This window comes from Dothidotthia symphoricarpi (genome assembly GCF_010015815.1).
Source record: "Dothidotthia symphoricarpi CBS 119687 unplaced genomic scaffold P153scaffold_5, whole genome shotgun sequence".
NCBI classification, from domain to species: Eukaryota; Fungi; Ascomycota; class Dothideomycetes; order Pleosporales; family Dothidotthiaceae; genus Dothidotthia; species Dothidotthia symphoricarpi.
Window position 1 is genome coordinate 1,228,718 of NW_022985012.1, and position 20,846 is coordinate 1,249,563.

General features: G+C 49.1%; 11 protein-coding genes across 11 annotated transcripts; 4 read left to right on the top strand and 7 right to left on the bottom strand.

The window, feature by feature from the left end:
* Window positions 1-370: 370 nt before the first annotated feature.
* On the top strand, window positions 371-1,060 carry P153DRAFT_354921 (uncharacterized protein; the record flags this gene model as incomplete). The annotated part of the gene is made up of 2 exons (XM_033666536.1): window positions 371-727; window positions 782-1,060. 2 exons carry the CDS (start codon window positions 371-373, stop codon window positions 1,058-1,060), a joined length of 636 nt encoding a protein of 211 aa, XP_033526684.1.
* A 793-nt stretch (window positions 1,061-1,853) lies between these two features.
* Window positions 1,854-3,711, top strand: P153DRAFT_364721 (DHS-like NAD/FAD-binding domain-containing protein). The gene is made up of 2 exons (XM_033667663.1): window positions 1,854-2,490; window positions 2,561-3,711. Exons 1-2 carry the CDS (start codon window positions 2,043-2,045, stop codon window positions 3,283-3,285), a joined length of 1,173 nt encoding a protein of 390 aa, XP_033526685.1. The 5' UTR covers window positions 1,854-2,042; the 3' UTR covers window positions 3,286-3,711.
* Window positions 3,368-5,150, bottom strand: P153DRAFT_285398 (multidrug resistance protein fnx1; the record flags this gene model as incomplete). The annotated part of the gene is made up of 3 exons (XM_033663393.1): window positions 3,368-3,711; window positions 3,761-4,868; window positions 4,929-5,150. 3 exons carry the CDS (start codon window positions 5,148-5,150, stop codon window positions 3,368-3,370), a joined length of 1,674 nt encoding a protein of 557 aa, XP_033526686.1.
* A 2,961-nt stretch (window positions 5,151-8,111) lies between these two features.
* P153DRAFT_335083 (capsule polysaccharide biosynthesis protein) lies at window positions 8,112-9,546 on the bottom strand. Its single transcript, XM_033665638.1, has 2 exons — window positions 8,896-9,546; window positions 8,112-8,846 (listed from the first exon to the last, which is right to left on the bottom strand). Exons 1-2 carry the CDS (start codon window positions 9,459-9,461, stop codon window positions 8,207-8,209), a joined length of 1,206 nt encoding a protein of 401 aa, XP_033526687.1. The 5' UTR covers window positions 9,462-9,546; the 3' UTR covers window positions 8,112-8,206.
* A 534-nt stretch (window positions 9,547-10,080) lies between these two features.
* P153DRAFT_364724 (uncharacterized protein) lies at window positions 10,081-10,735 on the bottom strand. Its single transcript, XM_033667664.1, has one exon. The coding sequence runs from the start codon at window positions 10,618-10,620 to the stop codon at window positions 10,099-10,101; it is 522 nt and encodes a 173-aa protein (XP_033526688.1). The 5' UTR covers window positions 10,621-10,735; the 3' UTR covers window positions 10,081-10,098.
* Window positions 10,736-12,096: 1,361 nt separating this feature from the next.
* P153DRAFT_284987 (uncharacterized protein) lies at window positions 12,097-12,753 on the top strand (the record flags this gene model as incomplete). Its single annotated transcript, XM_033663358.1, has 1 exon — window positions 12,097-12,753. A coding segment is annotated over one exon (657 nt), but the record flags the coding sequence as incomplete, so codon positions are not given.
* A 247-nt stretch (window positions 12,754-13,000) lies between these two features.
* On the bottom strand, window positions 13,001-14,576 carry P153DRAFT_284356 (SET domain-containing protein RMS1; the record flags this gene model as incomplete). Its single annotated transcript, XM_033663323.1, has 4 exons — window positions 13,001-13,447; window positions 13,501-13,734; window positions 13,793-14,400; window positions 14,453-14,576. 4 exons carry the CDS (start codon window positions 14,574-14,576, stop codon window positions 13,001-13,003), a joined length of 1,413 nt encoding a protein of 470 aa, XP_033526690.1.
* Window positions 14,577-15,540: 964 nt separating this feature from the next.
* Window positions 15,541-16,468, top strand: P153DRAFT_285029 (Isochorismatase hydrolase; the record flags this gene model as incomplete). Its single annotated transcript, XM_033663362.1, has 4 exons — window positions 15,541-15,604; window positions 15,654-15,688; window positions 15,740-15,966; window positions 16,045-16,468. The coding sequence occupies 4 exons, from the start codon at window positions 15,541-15,543 to the stop codon at window positions 16,466-16,468; spliced, it is 750 nt and encodes a 249-aa protein (XP_033526691.1).
* A 907-nt stretch (window positions 16,469-17,375) lies between these two features.
* P153DRAFT_383195 (uncharacterized protein) lies at window positions 17,376-17,747 on the bottom strand (the record flags this gene model as incomplete). Its single annotated transcript, XM_033670209.1, has 1 exon — window positions 17,376-17,747. The coding sequence occupies one exon, from the start codon at window positions 17,745-17,747 to the stop codon at window positions 17,376-17,378; it is 372 nt and encodes a 123-aa protein (XP_033526692.1).
* A 280-nt stretch (window positions 17,748-18,027) lies between these two features.
* Window positions 18,028-18,495, bottom strand: P153DRAFT_383196 (uncharacterized protein; the record flags this gene model as incomplete). Its single annotated transcript, XM_033670210.1, has 1 exon — window positions 18,028-18,495. One exon carries the CDS (start codon window positions 18,493-18,495, stop codon window positions 18,028-18,030), a length of 468 nt encoding a protein of 155 aa, XP_033526693.1.
* Window positions 18,496-19,062: 567 nt separating this feature from the next.
* On the bottom strand, window positions 19,063-20,443 carry P153DRAFT_285341 (alpha/beta-hydrolase; the record flags this gene model as incomplete). Its single annotated transcript, XM_033663390.1, has 2 exons — window positions 19,063-20,074; window positions 20,127-20,443. 2 exons carry the CDS (start codon window positions 20,441-20,443, stop codon window positions 19,063-19,065), a joined length of 1,329 nt encoding a protein of 442 aa, XP_033526694.1.
* Between the last annotated feature and the right edge of the window lie 403 nt (window positions 20,444-20,846).

Here is a 20,846-nt window from a genome sequence, read left to right on the forward strand (position 1 = left end):
GACACCAGTCTGGCGATTATAGAAACAACACTTGGTTTCAAAACAATTCTCCGATCGGCCCGCTAGTCTTTGTTTTGAGGCAGGTACAGACTGCGGCTCTGTCTATAAAGCTCAAGGTCATGGCCTTGATGAGAACCTCAGATACCCAGAGCCTAAGGTACGAACATCTGTTCTTTTATTCTCGTGTTTCAAAATATCTCCTACTCTTAGTTCTTACTCTCTCACATTCGCTCTACATCCTTCACTACCGTAATCTTAATACGTATCACGGTTGCTTTCATCAGTCAAATCTCCATCTGTCATCACATTCCGCTCTATCTCTAGCTCGATTGTTCTGTCACATCTCACGTCTCTTTCTTTATTGATCAACATGCCTAAAATCGAAAAGGCCTCTTCGTCGCATCGCCATTCCGTCTCTGCTTCGACCGCATCAGCAGCAGGAGGAAGCGTTCGTATCTCCTCATGGGCAACAAAAGATGATGAGACTCTCATCCAAGCTCGAGCCCAAGGTCTCAACTGGAATCAGATTGCACCGAAACACTTTCCCACCAAATCACCCAATGCCTGCCGAAAGAGGCATGAGCGGTTGATGGAAAGGCAGAATGCTGAACAATGGGATGGCGTCAAGCTAGACGTTCTGGCGCAAGCATATATGGAAGTCCGACGAGAGATGTGGAGTATACTCGCTACTCGAGTCGGAGAGAAGTGGCAGCTAGTTGAGACAAAGGTATGTCACTCACTGTATCTATTTGTCCATTATTTTGACTAACACACATCTTAGTGCATGGAGAAGGGCTTCAAGAATCTTCAGCAGGCGCACCGGTCGGCGCAAAAGAAACAGGGTATTACCTACACCGATCACTGCGGTGACAGTGGAATAGGCATTTCTGACCTCGATGAAGAATCGGAGGATATTCACGCGGACAATCCCACTGCGTCCGAAACACACTACAACCAATTCCCTGAAAGCTATCCTCAAAACCAGCAACGCGTTCCCAGCATCCAGTCTATGCTGCATCCGACCCAACATCCCTCTCGCCACATTGATCAACAACAATGAGCAACAACCTCGTCTTTTACACCCTTCGATAACTCTTTCGACCTCGTTCCCATTCAGCGTCTCCACGCTACGATCCTTACGAACCCTCATGCACCTTCGGCATTTTCTTCAATAGCGGCATTTTGTATTATCTTTTTTTCGATCACCGACCTACATAAAACAGTTTTCATTCTATTCCCCGTTTATTTCTATCTCACTATCCAGGACTGTACTTGGACTTACATATGAAGCGCTCATTTTCCTGTCATGAAGAAGCACTGACCAGACGTGGCGACGAAGCACAGTGAGGTTAGGAATGATTTAGGCATTCTTACGATCTTCAACTCGAGCGTCACGCTTTCGGTCTATGATCAAGGCGTTACATGCAACATAGCATAGCATTGATGATTTACAAATATCACACATCTTATCTCATTGTGCACTTCTTGTAAACCTGAGAAAGGCTCCAGGATTTTTGCTGTACGCGAAATCGCGATTGGCAATTGAGTTCGAACAACATTATGGTGCCTTGAGGTGTGATCAGACACAGTGCTGTGGTCTGTTTTGGCTCGGATTGAACGCTGGACTCATAGCAGATAGAAGTATGGAATACAGACCTGGAAATTCCATAGGTATAGGACAGCCTTACACGCACCAAACTTACCACTTCCCGCGCGCACATTCTCCATCCCTCCTCAATAGTCATTGTGGTTGCACGACTTGTAAACCATAGTTTCAAGCATGCACACAGCCCCCCAGTATCCTTACCCCACTCGAGTCAGCAACACCGTATCTTGGATATCGATAAAACATCTGCATCTGCCATCTATTTTGCAAACATCCAAAATAGGCACGATCGCAGCTAAACCCGTTCGGTTAGCAAGCCATTGTCCGCGCTAGAAAGCATAATGACATAACCACCAAACCGCCAAACCTCACCGCGTCTCCACTCCCCAAACACGACAACCATGGACTCGCAAGCAGAAACCTGTACATGCGCGCAATGCCTCTCCTCCGCATCCCCTACACGGACCCTCTCCCTCTTCCGAAGATAATCCCTGCGAGCGCCACCACAGCGAGCGGTGCCATTGCCGCGTTGGTGGAATTTCTATCGCCCTCGTTACCCACATCGAACAGTAGTACTTCACGATTCGCGTCATCGTTGCAGCGACGAGATGGAAATGGCAAGACGCTCCTGCTTACCGGGGCGGGCATCTCGGTGGCGTCTGGCTTAGCGGATTATCGTGGCGCGAATGGGACGTATACGCTGAACAAGACGTACAAGCCCGTGTTCTACAACGAGTTTTGCGCGAGCCATGAGGCGAGGAAGAGGTACTGGGCGAGGAGTTTCCTAGGGTGGACGAATCTGGATAAGGCGAGCCCGAATAGGGCGCATGCGGCTTGTGCGGAGTTGGGACGGATGGGTGTTGTCGGGGAGGTCATCACGCAAAGTATGCATATTCTCCCTCGAGAATGCATAATGAACAACATGCTACGAATTCAAGGCTAATAGGCATACAGATGTTGACTCCTTCCACCCAACCGCACACCCACATCTCCCCACCACCGAACTCCACGGCTACCTCCGCTCCCTCGTCTGCATAACATGTCGCAACGAATACCCCCGTCCCGCGTTCCAGAAACAGCTCGCAACCCTGAACCCCGCATGGGCCGTCTTCCTCGAAGAAATGCTCGCCTCCGGTGCCCTGGACACGGAGAATCCAGAGGAGCGGCGCAAAAGAGGTTACAAAGCCAATCCAGACGGCGACGTCGACGTACCCGATGCCCCATACACTACTTTCAGATATCCCGCGTGTCCGGTGTGCTTGAAGAAGCCGCCTAGCAAACCGGGCGGAGGGACTGTGAAGGTGCAGGTTGACAAGGATGGGGCGTGGTCACCGGATAGCGAGGGTGGTGTGTTGAAACCTGCTGTCATTATGTTTGGCGAGAGTATTCCTGCAGAGACAAAGGCTACTGCTGAGAAGGCTGTTGATGAGGCGTCGAGGATTTTGGTCATTGGGAGTAGTCTCGCGACGTATTCGGCGTGGAGATTGGTCAAGAAAGCGAAAGAGCAGAACACGCCAATTGGTATTTTGAATATAGGTGGTGTGCGGGGCGAGGAAGCGTTCTTCCCTGATGTGACAGAGCGCAACACAGGGAGGGAGGCGGTCAGGTGTTCGGAGAATGTGGAACAGCTTCTACCGCAGGTTGTTGAGATTCTAGCAGGAATGAAAAAGGGACGGTGAAGGTTTCAGCCTAGACACCCGAGCCTGTCTAGACATCAAAATACAACAAAATGGCTTTCCATCCCATCCCACAATTGCTTCATCATCTCTCCAGTCTTTTCTCTTTGATGAACCAAGCAAAGAACGAACTTCCAGCTACCAATACGATGCTGACGCCCAACGCGGCCCTTGTAGCGTCACCGTAACACTCTTTCACGATCTCTTTGAGATGAGGTTCCAGACTCTTGAAGTACGACAGGCTGGCTCGAACACGCTCAGCAATCTCCTCGGCGTCCTTGTCGCCATTGAGGGCAGATTGCAAAGACTTGCGCAATGTTTGATTGAAGGCCGTTGCGCACATGGAGATACCGAAGACGGAGCCCAGGGAGCGAAAGAGGTAGCTGCAAGCTGTAGCTACGGCTTGGTCGGTATGGGATGCGTTTGCGACTGGTGTTTAGATTAGAGGGGTACATTGGGTTTGGTTGGGATAACTTACTCAGTCCGATGAGTGTTGTAGTCACCCCGATTCCGTTTGAAAAAGAACATATACACGTACCCACGACCATGAGTGGCAAGTTCTTGGTGATGGTTCCAGCAAAGAGAAGAATCAGTGTCAGGCCTACGGTCAGATTCGAGTACGCAATCACTGTGATCCAGTAATATTTTGCTGTGCGCTTCATGTAGAAGCCGCCGAAGAGCGATCCGCTAACGCCGCAGATGATACATGGGACGAGTAAGGCTCCCGCTTGAGAGGCACGGTAGTCTCCGATGACTTGCCAATACAGTGGGATGAAGAACAAGACTGCAAGGTAGCCTCCAAAACTGAAGAAGTTGCAGAGATAGCACGCGAAGAGTGTTTTGTTGAAGATGATCCGTCCTGGCGCAAAAGGGTGGCTGGCGAAGTACTTTTCGACCAGAATGAAGATTCCAAATAATGGGGTGGTACAAAGTCCGGCGATGGTAAGCGGATTGCTCCACGACACGTTCGACCCTCGGTCTAAACCAATAAGCAGGCCAGCGATGGCGACGATGAGGATGGCGGCGCCCAGGAAGTCGATCTTGCGGACGTTGGTCTTCCAGTCTGAATGGTCTTGTTTCGGGAGATCAAGTACCAGGGCAACAGCGATGAAGGCTAGCATGCAAAGCGGCCCCTGGGCGAGAAAGGTCCACCGCCATCCAATGCTGTCAGCCAGCAAGCCCCCAAGCGGTGCCCCAGCAGCGGCACCACTCGCATACACCACATTGATGTACCCTTGCCACGTGCCTCGTTCTCTCAGGCTCAACACGTCGCTCATTAGTATGCTGGTTACGACCGTCATGCCCCCACCTCCTACGCCAGCAAATGCCCTCGCAGCTATCAGCTCGCCCATAGTTCGCGCGAGACCGCAGAACGTCGACCCGATGCCGAAGATAAGGTAGGCGAAGAGGAGACATTTCTTGCGACCGAATATGTCGCTAAGCTTGCCGTAGACGGGCTGGAACGCAGAGAGGGTGAGGAAGTAGCCGGTTGCTATCCAGGAGGTCGAGGACAGGGCGTGGAGGTCGGTGCCTATGATTCCATAGGTGGTGACGACGAGGGTTTGGTCGGCGGCTGAGAGGAAGACCTTGAAATAAACAGATTAGCTCTAGTCTGTGCTAAATAACAAGGTGGGGAGTGTCCTTACACCGATAGCAATTGCTGGGAAGATGTACTTCATACGCGCCCTGACCTCAGGCATGCCTTGGTGTTTGAAGCTATCTCCATTGCTGTCCTGTCGTTCAATGTCTCCTCCGTCGATGTTTTCTTCTGATATAATGCCATTATTTACGCTGACTGGTAGTGCGCCTCGATCCGGAGTTGTCAGAAGTGGTGATGTTTCCGAGGGCTGTGAGACGGGTGAGGTCATGGCCTTGTAGGTTGGATGTATGCAACGCTAGAATGTAGGTTCAGACGGCGCGAACTAGACTTCCTGCAAGGTCCAACTTAAGTAGCTCTTGCTATCAGCTCTCAACGGCCACCCGCAAATATGGGGCGTACGCGACATTGTAATCAAGAGCTCCTAATCGCGCTAGTGCTTATAAGTCCTTTCTTATCTCCGTAGCGTCTATCGCGAGAGTGGACGCACACCAACTTTGTCATTCACAATCACCCATGCATCTCTCCGCTCGGACAATCGTCTTTAGGTCTCGCGTCTTGAAGACAAAACTCTATCAGTCGAGATGGCGAGATGTGTCAATTGTGCAGGACGAAAGAGGTCAAAAACCAGACAAGAGAAGGGCCTTCGGGACATATCGCCCTACGCGTTACGAATCATCGACGGCAGACTTGCATCAGGATTACCATGATACACTTCTCCAAGAAACACAAGACTCTTCTTTGGAAACATCATCGAACCCGGAGCCAGAGCCAGACATAGTGCCGCAATCGAAGCTCACCCACTTCTCTCCAGAAGATGAAGCAAATGCACTCTTGAGGGGTCCACCTTCAAAGAGTGAGAAGCCGAAATACTACGCGATCATTGCTGGTCATGAACCAGGTATCTATACCGATTGGCACACTGCGAAAAAACAAGTCACTGGTTACCCTGATTCGAAGTATAAAAAATTCACGAGTATGCTAGAGGCCTTGGATAACTTCAAAGAACATCACAGGTCGCGTCTAGCCGAGACATATGAAACGACACAACCAGCGCAGTACAATCCCAGATCTAGCCAGTTCAACGGGCATACCAAAGTATCCTCGACTGTATCATTGCAATCGTCTCATATTGCACAACCCTCCGCCCAAGCACCAGGACCAGCGAAACATAACGCATCCATATCCATCTCGTCCACACCTGTTAGGCATGTGAAGCTATCTCCAGCAGCACGAGAGGAGTATGGTATTCGTGGAGGATCCCAACTAACGCTTGTTCCTGAACAGCAGAGAGTCGTCGACCTTATCCTTGAGGGTCATAATGTCTTCTATACAGGTTCTGCTGGAAGTGGCAAGTCAGCGATTCTTAAAACTTTTGTCGAGAAGTTGAAAGAGAGGGGAAAGAGTGTTCAAATCGTAGCACCGACTAATCTTGCTGCCCTACAAGTCAATGGTCAGACGACCTGGGCTTTTGCTGGATGGACACCTAGCAGTCTGAAACAACCGTTGAAGAAGTTAGCAAGGAATGCCCGTAAAGAGGAGTTTCGAACGAAGTTCAACGACACCGACGTACTAGTTATCGATGAAATAAGCATGATTGAAAATCATTTCTTCGAACGCTTGTCCGAAATAATGAAATCATCAAGAGGGTACAAGCGCGGTGGTCCTCCTTTTGGTGATGTTCAAGTTGTTGTCACTGGAGACGTCAGTTTCACAACATTGCATTGGGAACATGTTGGCTGACACGAGTAGTTTGCCCAGCTGTCACCTGTAAAGCCCTTTCAGAACTGTCTGTGCGGCGGGTCACTTGTTCCAGACACTCATTGGAAACCGACAGAGTACAAATGTGAAGACTATTATTGTGGGCAAGTCTTTTACGATATCGACAAGTGGGCTTTCCGCAGCCGGGCGTGGAAGGTAAGTGTGAAGCTTCGGGTTGGAACACGTTTTATAGCTCAAGTGCTTACGAAATCAGGAATGTAATTTCAAACACGTCAAACTCACACAGATTCACCGACAAAATGATGAGGAGTTTATTGGAATTCTACAGAGAATCCGACTTAGTACGTGGCCGCACATTCTTCGTACACCTGGAGGTATTCGCGCAGACCGATATTAGCAATACAGGGGGATGGGTTGTTTAACATGGCATGTTGGAAGGACATACAACTGACTGCAACCAGATGGCAGCATCACAGATGCCGACGCAGCTATTCTTTTAAATCACCCGTCTGAAACAGAGAAGGCTATTGAGATATTTCCAAGACGCGAGGATGTCGATCGTATAAACAACAAGAATATCGCTCAGCTTCCTTCAGAACCATACTTCTTCACAAGTGGCGACAATTATGACTTGAAGATACACCACCGAGATCAACAGAGTCTAGAAAAGTATACTAAGAGAGCTGATGACGGCACGTTGCATTTCCTTGTAAGTTGGCCGCTGTGGCCAAGAAGCCTCATACCGAAAGCCTCGTACTAAGTCCAACCCTACAGAAAGAGTATCGTTATGAGGCAAAACTTCAGTTGAAGAAAGGTCAACGAGTTGTGCTGCAACAAAATCTGGCCCCGCGCTCCGGTCTGGTCAACGGCGCGCAAGGCACCATCGTAGGATTCGGGCCATACCTCCCGTTACAAGATCCAAAGTCCGAGGGTAAATCCCTCACGTTACATGATCCAAACGATGAAGAAATCACAGACAGTTTTGAAAGTCAGCTCTCCCTCTCAGGCTCCCACGCACAATATCGTGAGGATCAAATCAAGATATTCGCTGCCGAGAACGGATATCCGCTATGGCCGCGGGTTAAGTTCGATAATGGCTTGGAATCACTTATAATTCCTGATTGTATGGTCACCGAATTTGGGACCAAAAAGCCGTACAGCGTGATTTCGCGAACGCAGATCCCCTTGATGGCAGGCTATGCAATTACTGTGCACAAAGCTCAGGTGCGGGCCAATCCTCTAATTCTTCATCAGCTGCTGATATTTACGATTAGGGTATGACGCTCGATCGAGTCGTCGTAGACCTTTCCAGATCATTCGAATCAAGTCAAATATACGTTGCTCGTAAGTCTGTTGTTGTGTTGTGTGGCGTAGTGTTCCTTAGGCTGATGGTGCTTTTAGTTAGTAGAGCACGTTCACTGCAGGGTCTGAAGGTTTTGGGTCTTCCGCGACATCATTTGGGCGGCGCAAATGCACAAGTCAAAGAGTTCTTCCAGGAGCATCTGAAAGACGCATAATCACAGCTGGGTACGCTTTCTGGTACATAGATACCCCGAACTCATTTCTTATGCTATCTTCGGTGTGTGGTTCCCATGAGTGTCTAGCTCAAGCTTCCAAGAAGCCTTTACGGATGACGAGCTGAGGATCTACCATAATCGGATCAACATAAACAACACTCTCCCTGGTCTGCTCGAAATGCACACTTCCAAACCGCAACAACTCTGCAAAAGTCTCCGGCTGTTGATCGCTTCCCTCGTTCTCCGGTAAGTCCATAAGAACACCGCAGTGAACCGAGTGCGTTAGTCCTTTTCCGTGCGTTATCTTCTGAAGGGAGCTCTTTGTCAACAGTCGCCAAATAGTCTCTTCGGCCTTCTTGAACTCCTCGCTTTCTGCATCAGCATCTCTTTTCGTAGTCAACACCTTGAACAGATCCTCGCCTTTGTAACCCAAAAGCTGCTCGGCAGCCCAGTCTTCCTGTCCGGCATCGAACAGTAGAACCTTTTTAGCCCAGTAGTCGACGCCGTCAAAGCCTCCATCCGGCTCCTGCAACCATGTCAGTCGGATCCAGGCCACGCACTGCCCGATGTATCCGAGAGCCGTTGCCTCGTCGACCTTGAAGTCCCACTTGAAGTTCCGGTCTTCTGCTTGGCCGAACTTGAAGTCCTGGATAAACGCGATCAAGGGGGACTGAAGTACACCCGTGAAGTCTTTCCGGCCCTTCCAGAGGTGGACGAAAAGTTCATGCCTGGATTGCGTGAGCTAAAACTTGTTGATCTAGATGTTGTTCCACTCACCATTTTTTAATGAAAATGTCGCCTTTCCTCGCCGCGATGAAGTGATTTGCAATGTACTGCTTCAACATCCAAGGTGCGCTGACAGTATACGGGCTATTGTCATCCGCAAGCTGGTCCCAGCAGACCTTGTCCAGATGTCTGAAAAGGATGTTTCCGACGTCCATCCAAATACCTCCATACGCATACAGCGCCGCGCCACGCAGGAAATCCGCACTATGAGGCCCAACATAAGGCCCGGTCATTGTTCCTTCCACAAAAGCTTCAGGTAGCTCTTCGGGCGCTATCCACTTCAAAGCGTGGTTTGGCGAGTCCGGCACAGTGTCGAGGACACGAACAGTCCATTCAGACCCTTGGAGACGCACCCAGTTGATGATGTTGCGCTGGCACCAGCTGGGCATCGACTTGACTCCTGAGTGCCAGTACGTCCAGATGTTCTTCTCCGACGTAACGGGCACATGTTCGGTGAAGGAATGGAGGATCTCAGCGTCGGTACGAGTATCTTTTGCTTCGACGTAGCGGAGCTCCGACTTGTATTTCTCTGGAATTGCGAGCTGTGAAGTGGCCATAATGGCGGTTTGACAAAATGTCAATGTCGAATTATTTGAAAAAAACAGCAACTTTGAATTCTAATTTACCCAAGCAAGTTCAAGTTGATGTTTAGTCAATAATATCGGATAATCAAACAGCTTTATATACTGTGGCCCCCCCCAAAAGTATAAGCCATTCCCCACTTAACGTACTAATCTTCAATTCGTCAGGATTGCTGATTAAGAAGGTTCTGACCAATCCGTGAGCGTCCCGGAAGGTACCCACAAGAGGCGGATGGCTTATACTTCTGGGGGGGACCACAGTACGTTGACAGCTTATGTCAGACTGGCCCTGCAGCTTAGGCATATGCATGTAAGACCTATCATATCAACAACCCATCTAGTTCTTACATAGTAATATACCACACCCGGTACAATAAAACGAGGATTGATGTATGCAAATACGTTCTTTTCGGTATGGATAGTTGAGGAAAACTTATTGTCGCGACTTTTAACAATACACAAATCGAACATCACACGTCCAAACGAACCAATCATGTTCACGATCCCAGAGCACTATAGTTATCGAATAAGCACGAACTAATGCATTATAATACCTCATTTACGTCTTATCTCTCTTACCTCAGTACACGTAACCCAACGGCACAACCCGAAATCACTCCCCCAACCTCCCCCTCGCCCCCTGCAACTGCGCCCTCGCAACCTCGACGATCTTCTTCGTTGTCTCCAAACAGCTCGTCATAACCGGGACATCAATCTGTAGCGTCGCCATCCCCTCCACAGTCTCTGACTCCCGTCTTGCCGCCTCCTCCAGTACTACAATCTCACCCTCCAGTACCTTGCAACACCTCTCAACTTCCGCAATCGTAGCTTCGTATCTCGGTATCGCGATGCGATCCCTGTGAACCTGGAGTTGCTGTGCCGTGGCGCGTCGGTGAGAGGAAACGTAGTCGAGCATTTCGGCGTCGAGAGCGTCGATTATAGTGGGGAGGTGGCTTTCGGCGGCTTCGAAGGCGTGCCATGTTGTGGCGGCTTGGTCGCGCAAAAGGACGAATTCAGGGCTGATGGGAGGGTGAGGGTTGCGAGAGTCGATTATTACGTCGAGGTGGGCGGCGCGGAATTCTACGCCAGAGTTTGATGTGCGCATTGTTTGCGTGTTTGTGGTGGGTTCAGTCATTTTGAGATTAGTACGGTTTAGACTTGTTGGGGTGAGTTGAGAGAGATCTGGAACATTGGTGTACTGGGCTTTGGGCGTGGTGCTGCGCGCTGTAGTGATAGTGAAAGCAAGAGTGAAGTTAACCTATATATTCATCATTTTCCATCTCGATACGACTACTCTCTGTAAATTTGCTAGGTGAACCTACTATCAAGACCTGAAAGGATGGACTTCGATAGCGTGAACACTCCATAGGGGTATATAATACTATTTCAAGGAACCTTTTCCTCCCAAGTTAGAACATCAATTCCAGAATACAGCCTGTGTTCTCTGTTCCTATTTCTTCACCAACGTATATATCAACAAACGACAAATCAGTTCCTGAACGACAAGCGTCGTGGACTGAAGGAATTGGAAGCGATGAAAGAGAAAGCGAAATCGAGACACTGAACACCAAAAACCGTCCTTCTCTTCTTCCACCTGGCCTTGTTGAGTAACCCAAGGGGGCCAACCTTTGCAAGCGGCTACACACAATGGTCTACTCTCAAGTCGCGAGTGTGGCATGCGATCCGGAAGCTGAAGGTGCAATTGACATGTATGAAGTAACGGTTAACAAGATGACTGTCTGTTGTTGCGGCAGTCGGCTTTTGTGAGTATGTAAAGCATTGTCGTTCAGTCTTTGCAAGCATTGTGCTTTGCAAAACGATCGACGTAGCCATGACAAGTTCCAATACGTAAGTGATTTCTTCTAGACGTTTGTGAGTGTTACTTCGAATAGACATTTGCACAGATGGGTTTAGTAACCTCATAGAGATTAAACGTCTCGTACTACACGTTAACAAGTACACTTCCTTTCATCGACACTAAGCCTGGATCATGGGATTTTGATCTCGGAAACGCTTCTATAGGCTTCACTACTCACTCATATTTTCTTTACAAACGACAACTCGATAGAGTAGAAGCGATGGACTCGATGTGAGGAACAGCATTAGGATGTGCATTCTCTGTGTTGCTGTGAAGCGTGGAGTGCGCACGTTCTCGAGCTAATGTGAATACTCATTGTCACGGCACATACGAACAGAAGTATCTAGATCCGTATGTCACATCTGCACTGCCTAGACGTGGTTTCAGTCACTTCCTGACCCACCACATGACTTTTTACTCCAGCGATGTTGCTCTCCACATGATCTGTAAGGATGTATCTTAGCTTGCAATCGCTGTTGATTCTGTGGTTGATGTTACAGACTCGCGATGTGAACGAAGCAATGTGACTGATTCAACGACACGGTTTGGTGGTAGATTTGCAGAAGCAAACACCTAGCGTTGGATGAGCTTGCATCTTCTTCTGACGTGCTCTTCCTGGACGTATTAGTATGACACTTGACCAATGCATCTTTTGCTGATGAGGTTTACACGTTACCTACCCTGACCTTCGCGATATCTCTTGGTCCACGAGAAGAAACAGCTTACTCTCTCAAGCGACCCCTGACATTTCACGATTGCAGCAACACAATGCAATCTTTATCGACCGCTCGTGCAGCCGCTCGAGGCGCGCTCTTCACAACTCCGATTTCGATTTCACGACTTGAGTCCGAGAACCGAGCATGTCCCATCTGTCACGAACAGTACATCGAACCTCCAGTAACTGAGCATGGCCATCAGACTTCTGATCGAGAATGGGCAGTTAGCGTGGACATGGTCGCCGAATGGTTTGGTCGCAAACGATGCTGTGGGCACATCATTGGACATAGATGTCTCCAGGCGCACCTTCAAGCTTCTGGGCCTTGGAGAAACAAATGTCCTTTGTGCCGAAACGTCTGGTTTCATCATTCCAACGAAGACGATAACTTGGTAGACGAACCTGGGCAAACCGGGGAAACGCGTATAGACCCGATTTCCAGCTCCCTAAGGCGCAGTCGTAGAATTGCGGACCAAACGGCAGTACGGCGAGAGACGCCCGTCACTCCAACGAGGGATCGAGCCGGAACCAACCAACACTCATACCACACATCGATTCGAAAACGATCTCGTCGCACAGCCCAATTTACGCAACAACTACTGGAGACGCTGGAGGTTGCCGTAGGAAGTGTTGAAGTAAGGGGCACCTTGGAGGAAGTTGAGAGGAAACTGGAAGCTTTGTATTGCAGTATGTGATGAACACAGAGCTAAAGAGGTTGTGAGGTGCAAGGGCTCGGTATTGCGGCTACAGTGGTGCTAGTAGTGAATTCGCGGGCGCTGCTAAGCTGATGGGCATGTGTCAGAGGAGGCGAGGATGGGCGCATCCGTCTCCAGCAGATTGTTCTTAATTTTTGTACCATGCATAGCATTCCGGGAATACATGCTGATTTTAGACGAAGTCTCAGTGAACCCTAGTATGTACTTCCAATGCATGCACTTTTTTTCACCCGCGTTTTGTCTTTTTCGCAGCTCTTTCTGCACCCTCTATAGGCTGAGGCATATTAGTTTCCTGCACGAGACTTACAGCCTCTTCTAGCAGTTGTTTCTCTCCAAGTCTTACTTCGATAGCCATGCGATGTCTTTTGGATAAACCATCGCTTTTTAACAACGCCTTATCTTCTTTTGTTGATGTGGGATACTGTGCCAGCTTGGCCATTAGAGCTTCTCTGAGTACTGTGTTCTGAAGTTCGTCACGCTTCCGTTTATCAGGGATCAACTTCGGATTCGATGTCTTGAGGGCTTTGAGGAATTGTTTTAGTCGATCCTCCAAATCAGGACAAACTTCGCGCAACTTGGCTGGCTTCGTCAAGCGTCCTTCTTCGTCCGGCTCGCCCGAGTCGCGCTCTATCAGATGGTAGCATTCTTCCTCGTCTTCACTCTGCTGTTCTTCCTGTGGCGACATGAGCTAAAATACTTGTATCTTGAATACTCAAGAAAACTCACAATTGCGTCGAGTGTGTCCACGGACAGGCTCAGAAGACGACTTATCGTCGACTGAACAAGATCCCAATGAATCTCCACTATGTCATACCTCTGATGTTCGGGTGTCACATAGCCATAGCGTCTGAGCAACTCTGACGAAGGCAGCGGCCCGTAGTAATTCAGAATCTCCGCACCAGGTTTCAGATCAGCACGAAGAGCTGTGACCTCGAGATTTTCACCATGATTGACGTGAGCCTAGAATCCCCGACTCAGTCAGCGAAAGAACCGATAGATATGACATAGGAATACATACGTTGAAATCAGCATTGGCATTGAGCATATCTGCCATCGGCACCATACCAAGCATTGTCTTACCATCTCGGTCTTCTACCCAGCCGTCCTCACCCTCGTCGTCAGACTCCTCTAGTTCATTCTCGAGGTCGAAAGCATATGCCATTATCGTGCTACCTATATGATGTGCAAGAGATAACAGCTCATCTTCGCTGAGAAGAGGTGCGCCTTTGGGGAAAAACACGGAAGGATTTTGTAAAACAACTGGAAGGATGCGAGAGCGAAGCATGTGATCGCTTTCATGCTTGCCAATTTTCTCGGTTGTCAAACAAGTACCCTCCAGTTCTTTCAGATCGGACTCAGACCAGAATATAGGCGTATCAAACGTTGTAGGAAGAACGTCGAAGTATGGTTTCCAGCGCGATGCTTCGCCTTGGAGGTGCTCATATAGCATGACTAGAATTAGTGAACCCCATGAATCTAACGGCTGGCTGTCCTCGTCCTCGTCGTTTATCTCTTCGTTGAAGACATCAGGTAGCTTTTTGGCAAGCTCTGACGTCTGTACGTTAATGATGACACTTCTGGGAATTTTGAACAGAGTACAGTCCTGTGGAATATCTTTGATGGCGACTGGAATCTAGTAAACAAGAGTTGTGATAATAGATGGCGCAGAAAAGCTTACCAATGCCTCTGCCAGCATTCTGAGATCTCAGGTCTCTGATCTCGAGCAAATCGTCTCGAAATTCACCCCCCACAGATTTGAACCATGTGAGGAAACGATCTGTGGCGGCCTGAAACTCATCCATTTGAACAATGCCGATTCTGGTGAGTGTTCCGTGGTGTCGGACAATCTCCCATGCAACCGCGTAAAATTGGTGGAACGAACAACGCGTAGCTAGCGCGCCAAGGCATGCTTTCCGTAGGCTTACTAAAACTTACATCTCGCCCCCTCCTTCCTTCGCTGTTACCTTCCCAGCCAATACGCGCTCCTACCATGAGACCTCTCTGTTCTTGCCGTTTCATTTCTGTCGTCATCAAACAATTATTGAACTTATCTCCCTGTGGCTTAAGATTCGGGTGACATCGGTCCTCAAACCCTTGCCCAAAATATCCGCATGGCTCCATCGATCCTTCCACTATCAAGAACCTATTGTACTCAAGTGTGAACGTACAACAGCTTGCCGCATGGATGTCACATTGTGGCGTATGCAGGCAAATTATACCTTCACGGTCTGCCGGTACATCTGCAGATGCGTCCGCCGATACCTATGCATGATGCTTGCATTAATGTCTTCCTGATTCAATCCTAATGAAACGTTAATGTAAAAATGACTCCTACTGACCTCCATTTCGAGGACTGGGGTTAACGTATGGCTTGCATGAAAGCGGAATGGCTTACATGGCATTATCGCGGAGTCCCACATAGACATTGATTATCAGAGACTGCAGGCGGTTAGTCAACTTCTGCACCTTTGGTGAAGGTTCAAGCAGGCCTGTTTTCTGCGCCGGCAACACTCCGTGGCGTATTTACCAAGAGGATTCTATCCAAGCATGAATGTCGATAATGTTGTACAAACACCATAAGTGGGTTACTGTGCGGGGTCAAGCTCGATGTAGGTAATGTTGAGCGAGATTATTCTTGGAAAATAAGAGATCGCAGAAGTATAAGGAAGGCTTCATGACTGCTCGAAGATAACCATCTCACCAGTCTCACACTCTTCTATCTGGGCGATATTGGAGTCCTTTTATATATATAAATCACCTTTCAGCATGAAATTCCTATCCAGCGTGGTACTTGTTGCCTTTGGTCTCTTCAACGCTGTTTGCGGTAATGGTAGGAGTCTTCAAATCCTTCGTCGTACTGTGATTCTAATAATGTCTAGCCGTTCCGTGGGAGCGTATCGATGAAGAGGATGCTGTAAGTGCTTATGTTCCTTTCATATAGCCCTTACCAATGTCGCTCATGCAGTTGCTCCTCATCCTTGATCTTCAAGTCGGCCTCTATCAACTTGCGCGCGACTGGGATGCCACTCTCTACCGCGACAACATCATGGCCCATGCTGAGTTGGGCAAGATCTTCAACTTGCCCGTCATCATGACCACTTCGGCTGACCAAGGACCCAGCAGCCCTCTCCCCAAGGAGATGCTCGAAATGTACCCTAATGCTCCTCTCATTCGTCGTCAGGGCGAGGTCAAGTAAATACTCCCCTTCTTACATACTGTACCTGGTGAAATTATGCTCCAATTTAAAGAACATGGTTGACGCCTCCACAGCGCTTGGGACAATGCCGAATTCCGTGCCGCGATACAAGCCGCTAACAAAACCCAAATCATTGTTGCGGGCATCGTGACGGATGTGTGTACTACCTTCCTCGCCCTCTCCTTGAGAGCAGAAGGATACTCCGTATTTGCCAACATCGAGGGTTCAGGCACAACCACTGCGCTCATCCGAGATACAGCTAACTCACGTATGGAGAAGGCTGGGGTGCAGCTTGTGAGTCTCTTTAGCATTGTATGCGATCTTATGCGCGACTGGCGCAACACCCCTGGTGCAAAGGAGATCTTGCCATATCTCGATAGGTTCATGCCGGTTTATGGAATGCTTGCACGCGGCCATGCGGCTGCGATTGAGAACGAGACGGTCATTCCAGGCGAGGCCGGACTTATCACCGGGGCAAACGGAACTATCATCATCTAGAGCTTCACGAATATTGGCTCGCTCAACGGCAGACAAGGGGACTGTGAGCATACCACATGTGATAGATGGTTCCTAGCTGCGAATTCTGGGGAGAGCAAGGGCAAATTGCAACGGGAAAGAATCTTTTAGGAGAGATATCTTTCAATCTAAGATAAGGACGGTATAAGAGGTAGAGCAATGCAAAACTTTCCACACGAAAGATTTCACACACTACCGTCAACTCATTAGAATCATTAAAGGCAAATAGACTAAAGGAACACCAATTTATTATCAGGAACACTCGCATCAAACCAACGGAGTACTTTCTTTCCGTTCTTTTCAGTAGTCGTTTTCGCAAACCGTCTAGTCCATTGCTAGACATCTGGGCAGGACAGCGAACACCCCTCCCAACTCACGAATACATCCACGCAAGCTATGAATCTGTCGACTGAATCGTCACCAGCATACACATACAGATAGGTATGAACCGCTAATTCGTTTGGCTAGAGTATTGGCAAACGCATGGGGACCACCTTCTGCTCTGTAGTAGCCGATGCCGAAGTAAGAAGTGGGGCGCGCCATGGCAAAACGATAAAGACAAGACGCTGCCTATCGAGGTACATACATAGGCATCTTTCATCTTGGTTCATGAGCTACTTGTGATGTATACCCATCAGTGACTTCATTCAAAAGTATACACTCCTTGACCCATCTCGGCTCACTTTGTAACAGATTATACATGGGGGTACCGAGACGACCATGCCATCCACTATGACTATACGAATAATGGGTGACCGCCGCTCAAATCCTTCGGTTGCGGTCATTTCGAAGACCGTTTCTCGTCCCCTGACAGTTCGTCTTTGTCTCCCAGCATTTCTTTCCTATCTCTTCATGAGTTCATCTCTCCACGTCTCCTCGCCAAGAAGGCCTACAGATCATCAGACAGCCATGGATAACTCTCCTTCAAAGTCTGTCGCCTGACTTCGGCCTTCTGATACCAAGTCCTTCGACACACGGGGCAGCGTACATGTCCATGCAGAATGTACCGCTCCAGGCACCGCGAGCCAAACATATGGCCGCAGTTGGGAGCTGATACCCGGATGGCTAGTTCGCAGGCGCTTAGGTCGTCGCACGTATGTGAGGCCTTTTGGGTGTGCAGGTAGTCACACATGGGCTGCTTGCAGATGGTGCAGTTTCTTGCTTCGGCGGGCTGTGCGGGTAGAGAGACAACGGCGATGCGTTCAAGCTGAGAGTTGATGAAGACGGGCAGTGTCGGTGGATTTTCGAAAGTGGAACTCATGTCGCAGGATGTATCGATCGTGATGCACTGGGAATTAGATAACAGATGAAAAAGTCAAGATGTGCGGAGTCATATTGTTTTGTCTACAGAGGCAGGTACTATGTATGAGTGCCAGCAGGCAACCACAACCACCAGTAGATCAACGCAAAACGAGAGCTGCAATGCGGCAAGAACGCAAAAGCGACTGTCATAGTTCCAAGCTACAGTCCTCTAAACACATTGCCCCAAAGGGCACATATCAATGCATTTCATCCCGAAGACAAAAGAAACGACGATCAATCTAAATCCACCTCCCGCCATACAGCACCTCCCTAATCCTCTCCAACGATCTCTCCAAATCCTCCACCTCCGCCATTGTTACCTCGTCCCCTGCGCTCAAATCTTCCTCCAGCCTCGCCAGGCCATTCAACGCCCTCTCAACATGCTCGAGGACCTCCCTCCGTCCCGTATCAGGCGGAGGAAACCACTCTGCACGACACATCGGACACGTATGGCTCCAGGGGTTTCTACCACGGATGTGCGTTTCCACACACCGCCTACCGAATACATGGGTACAAGGCCCGCGGTTGTTGATCTGAACTGCGTATTCGGGTATGTCGGGAGGAAGGAGAGGATGGACGTAGGTTTGTGGTGGGGAGGCGTAGGGAAGTTGGCAGATGGGGCAAGTGGGGTCTGGGGGAGTGAGCAGCGGGATGGTATGTGAGGACAGGAAGTGCGAGATTTGGAAGTTGGGGATGTGGTTAGGCATTTTTGGGTGCGATATCGAGAAGTAAACTTTGATGTTAGTTGGAAGATAGGTAGTTGTGGTAATTTTTGCGTTTATGCAAAACCCGGATATTGTATATCCTTTTTGATGTGTGCGCTTACTTTCAAGATGCTGGATTCTTGAGTTAGTAGTTACCTTAGGGAATTTCTGGTTAGTGAGGTATATCTAAAAGGTATTTTACGAACGCTTTCTGAGAGGTAGATCTATGTTCTCCACGGTCTGATATTATTGAAGGCGCAGGTCTGACTGAATGGACAACTTGAAGCAATGTAGGAAGAACATTATTTATAAGTGTGAAGGGGACATGGCGCGTTGACACCTCGTCAGATGTGACATGCATGCGCGTAGCAGCACGTCAGTTGTTGCTATCAATTGAGCTGCAACTTCACGAATTTCAACTATGTGGACATTTGCTGGCAAAAATACACGAAATGCAAGATAGATCAAAGGTCTTTTGGAATCTGATTCAATCTCCATTGCATGATTACATTAATGTTGTATATATATTCCATATCGCATTTCGCATTACATCGCTAAGATATTGAGCGTCTAAGCAGCAAGGTCGTTGCTGGCCAAGAAGTCTTGGATGACCTGGTAACCAGCAGTGGCATTGTAGTGGAAAGTAAGGCCGTGACCTGTTCCGGGCTGGATGTGCGACTTGAAAGCAGACGCATTGGGGAACGCGGCTACAACACCGGCGGGAATATCGGCAGCAGTGGCATTTGGAAGGGGTGCATAGCAGTTTCCGCCGCAGAACGGTACATCGTGCTCGCCAGTGACAACCAGAACTGGTCCGGTGAAGGGGCTCATCGCGGGTGCGCTGCCAATAGTGAGAAGTTCACCGACAGTGACGGGCTGCTTCGTCTGCTCGCCTGCAAGAGCAATCCCAATGTCGTACATTCCGGGGAACAGGAAAGCGTATTGGAGGTTGGTCAGGTCTGCAGAGACCATGTAGCCGGATGGGTAGTCGAGTGGCATGCCGCTCTTGTTGTAGCCAGTGATCAAATCAAGGACTTCGGTGGTTGCGACTTGGTTCCAGATCTCTTGGGTCGTAAGATCGATGCCAGCGCTTGCGAGAAGTTTCTGGAGACCAGGAACGAGGTTCATTCCCAATCCAGTACTCGTAGCCAATTGCATCACTTCCTCGTTGGAGGCGTTTCCAAGGCGCAGAGGCTGGTTGAGGCGGGCGCTGTGCAGGTTCCACCCAGCGATCACGTAGGACAGGAACTGGGAAGCCACAGAGTATCCGGTGAGGATTACGCCATCGGTGTTGTTGGGGTATAGGGCAGAAAGCCAGTAAGATTGTACAGAGCCAAAGGAGTGTCCGACGTGAACAACCTTTTCGTATGAATGTCCAATTTGGGGGATCTCGCCGTTGCGTAGCTTCGTCGTCACAGCATTGAGGGCTTCAACCTCTGCCTGAGCCTGAATCTCGTTGAACGGGTCGCCGTGGGACGAGTTGCCAACGCCCAGACGGTCAATGGCGAGTGTGCTGTAGCCCGCTGCCAGGGCATTGTTGACGTAGCTGTAATTGTAGTTGTTGTAGTCCAGATCCCAGTATCTAAAGATATCGTCAACGATTGACAAACAATTAGACTTTGCAGGACTCCTACGTCTTATCAAACCCAATACCATGGGAAAGAACCTGAACAGTGTCACTGCTACCGCTGTCCGGTGTGCAGTGCTGTGCTGAAATCTCGTAGCTGCCCTTCAGCGTTTGGTAGCCCTGAAGCAGGGTTGCGGTATAGTTCTTTCCGAATTGGTTGAATCTCGTAGCAAAAGCCCCGATATCCAGATTGCCTTCGACCGGAATCTCCGCGAATTGGCCTTGCCTGGATGCGATGTCCACTGGAATTAGGAAATTAGAGCATTGCCTCGCGGCGGCAAAGCCGGCGAGAACAAGAGGAGAGAAAGTCTTCATTGGCGCCATCTGGATCTCGATATTGAGATGAGTATAAGCGTGTGTATCGTAATGTAAACAGAGACGGATGAATTCAACATCAATGGCCAGCCTTGTTTGATATATACACTACCGCAACTGAAGCACTGACCTACAAGAGCATGCAGCTAGTTGCTCTTGTCATGAGTGATTTGAATTGAGTAATCAACTCCTTTGTTGTCATGCTGACGCCTCTGATCGTGTGCAACCAATCATAGTTTGCTAGCTAGCTCCGTGAACGCCCTTGCTGAGGCTGGAAGTAGCTGCCGAGGCCTCAAGAACGCGAAGGTTCAATAGCAGATTCGTAGTAAGTCGAAGTTCCTTGGTCCCGAGGGACGAAACGTCATATCAACATAAAACTAACTTCGATAACTCCGAACTAGCAAGACTAGTT

Bases quoted from the DNA above. Each gene is read 5' to 3' on its own strand.
- P153DRAFT_364721 (XM_033667663.1), top strand. From the start codon at position 2,043: ATGCCTCTCCTCCGCATCCCCTACACGGACCCTCTCCCTCTTCCGAAG. The intron at 2,491-2,560 runs GTATGCATATTC...ATAGGCATACAG, and splicing joins CGGGGAGGTCATCACGCAAA to ATGTTGACTCCTTCCACCCA.
- P153DRAFT_335083 (XM_033665638.1), bottom strand. From the start codon at position 9,461: ATGGCCACTTCACAGCTCGCAATTCCAGAGAAATACAAGTCGGAGCTC. The intron at 8,847-8,895 runs GTGAGTGGAACA...CACGCAATCCAG, and splicing joins GACATTTTCATTAAAAAATG to GCATGAACTTTTCGTCCACC.
- P153DRAFT_364724 (XM_033667664.1), bottom strand. From the start codon at position 10,620: ATGACTGAACCCACCACAAACACGCAAACAATGCGCACATCAAACTCT.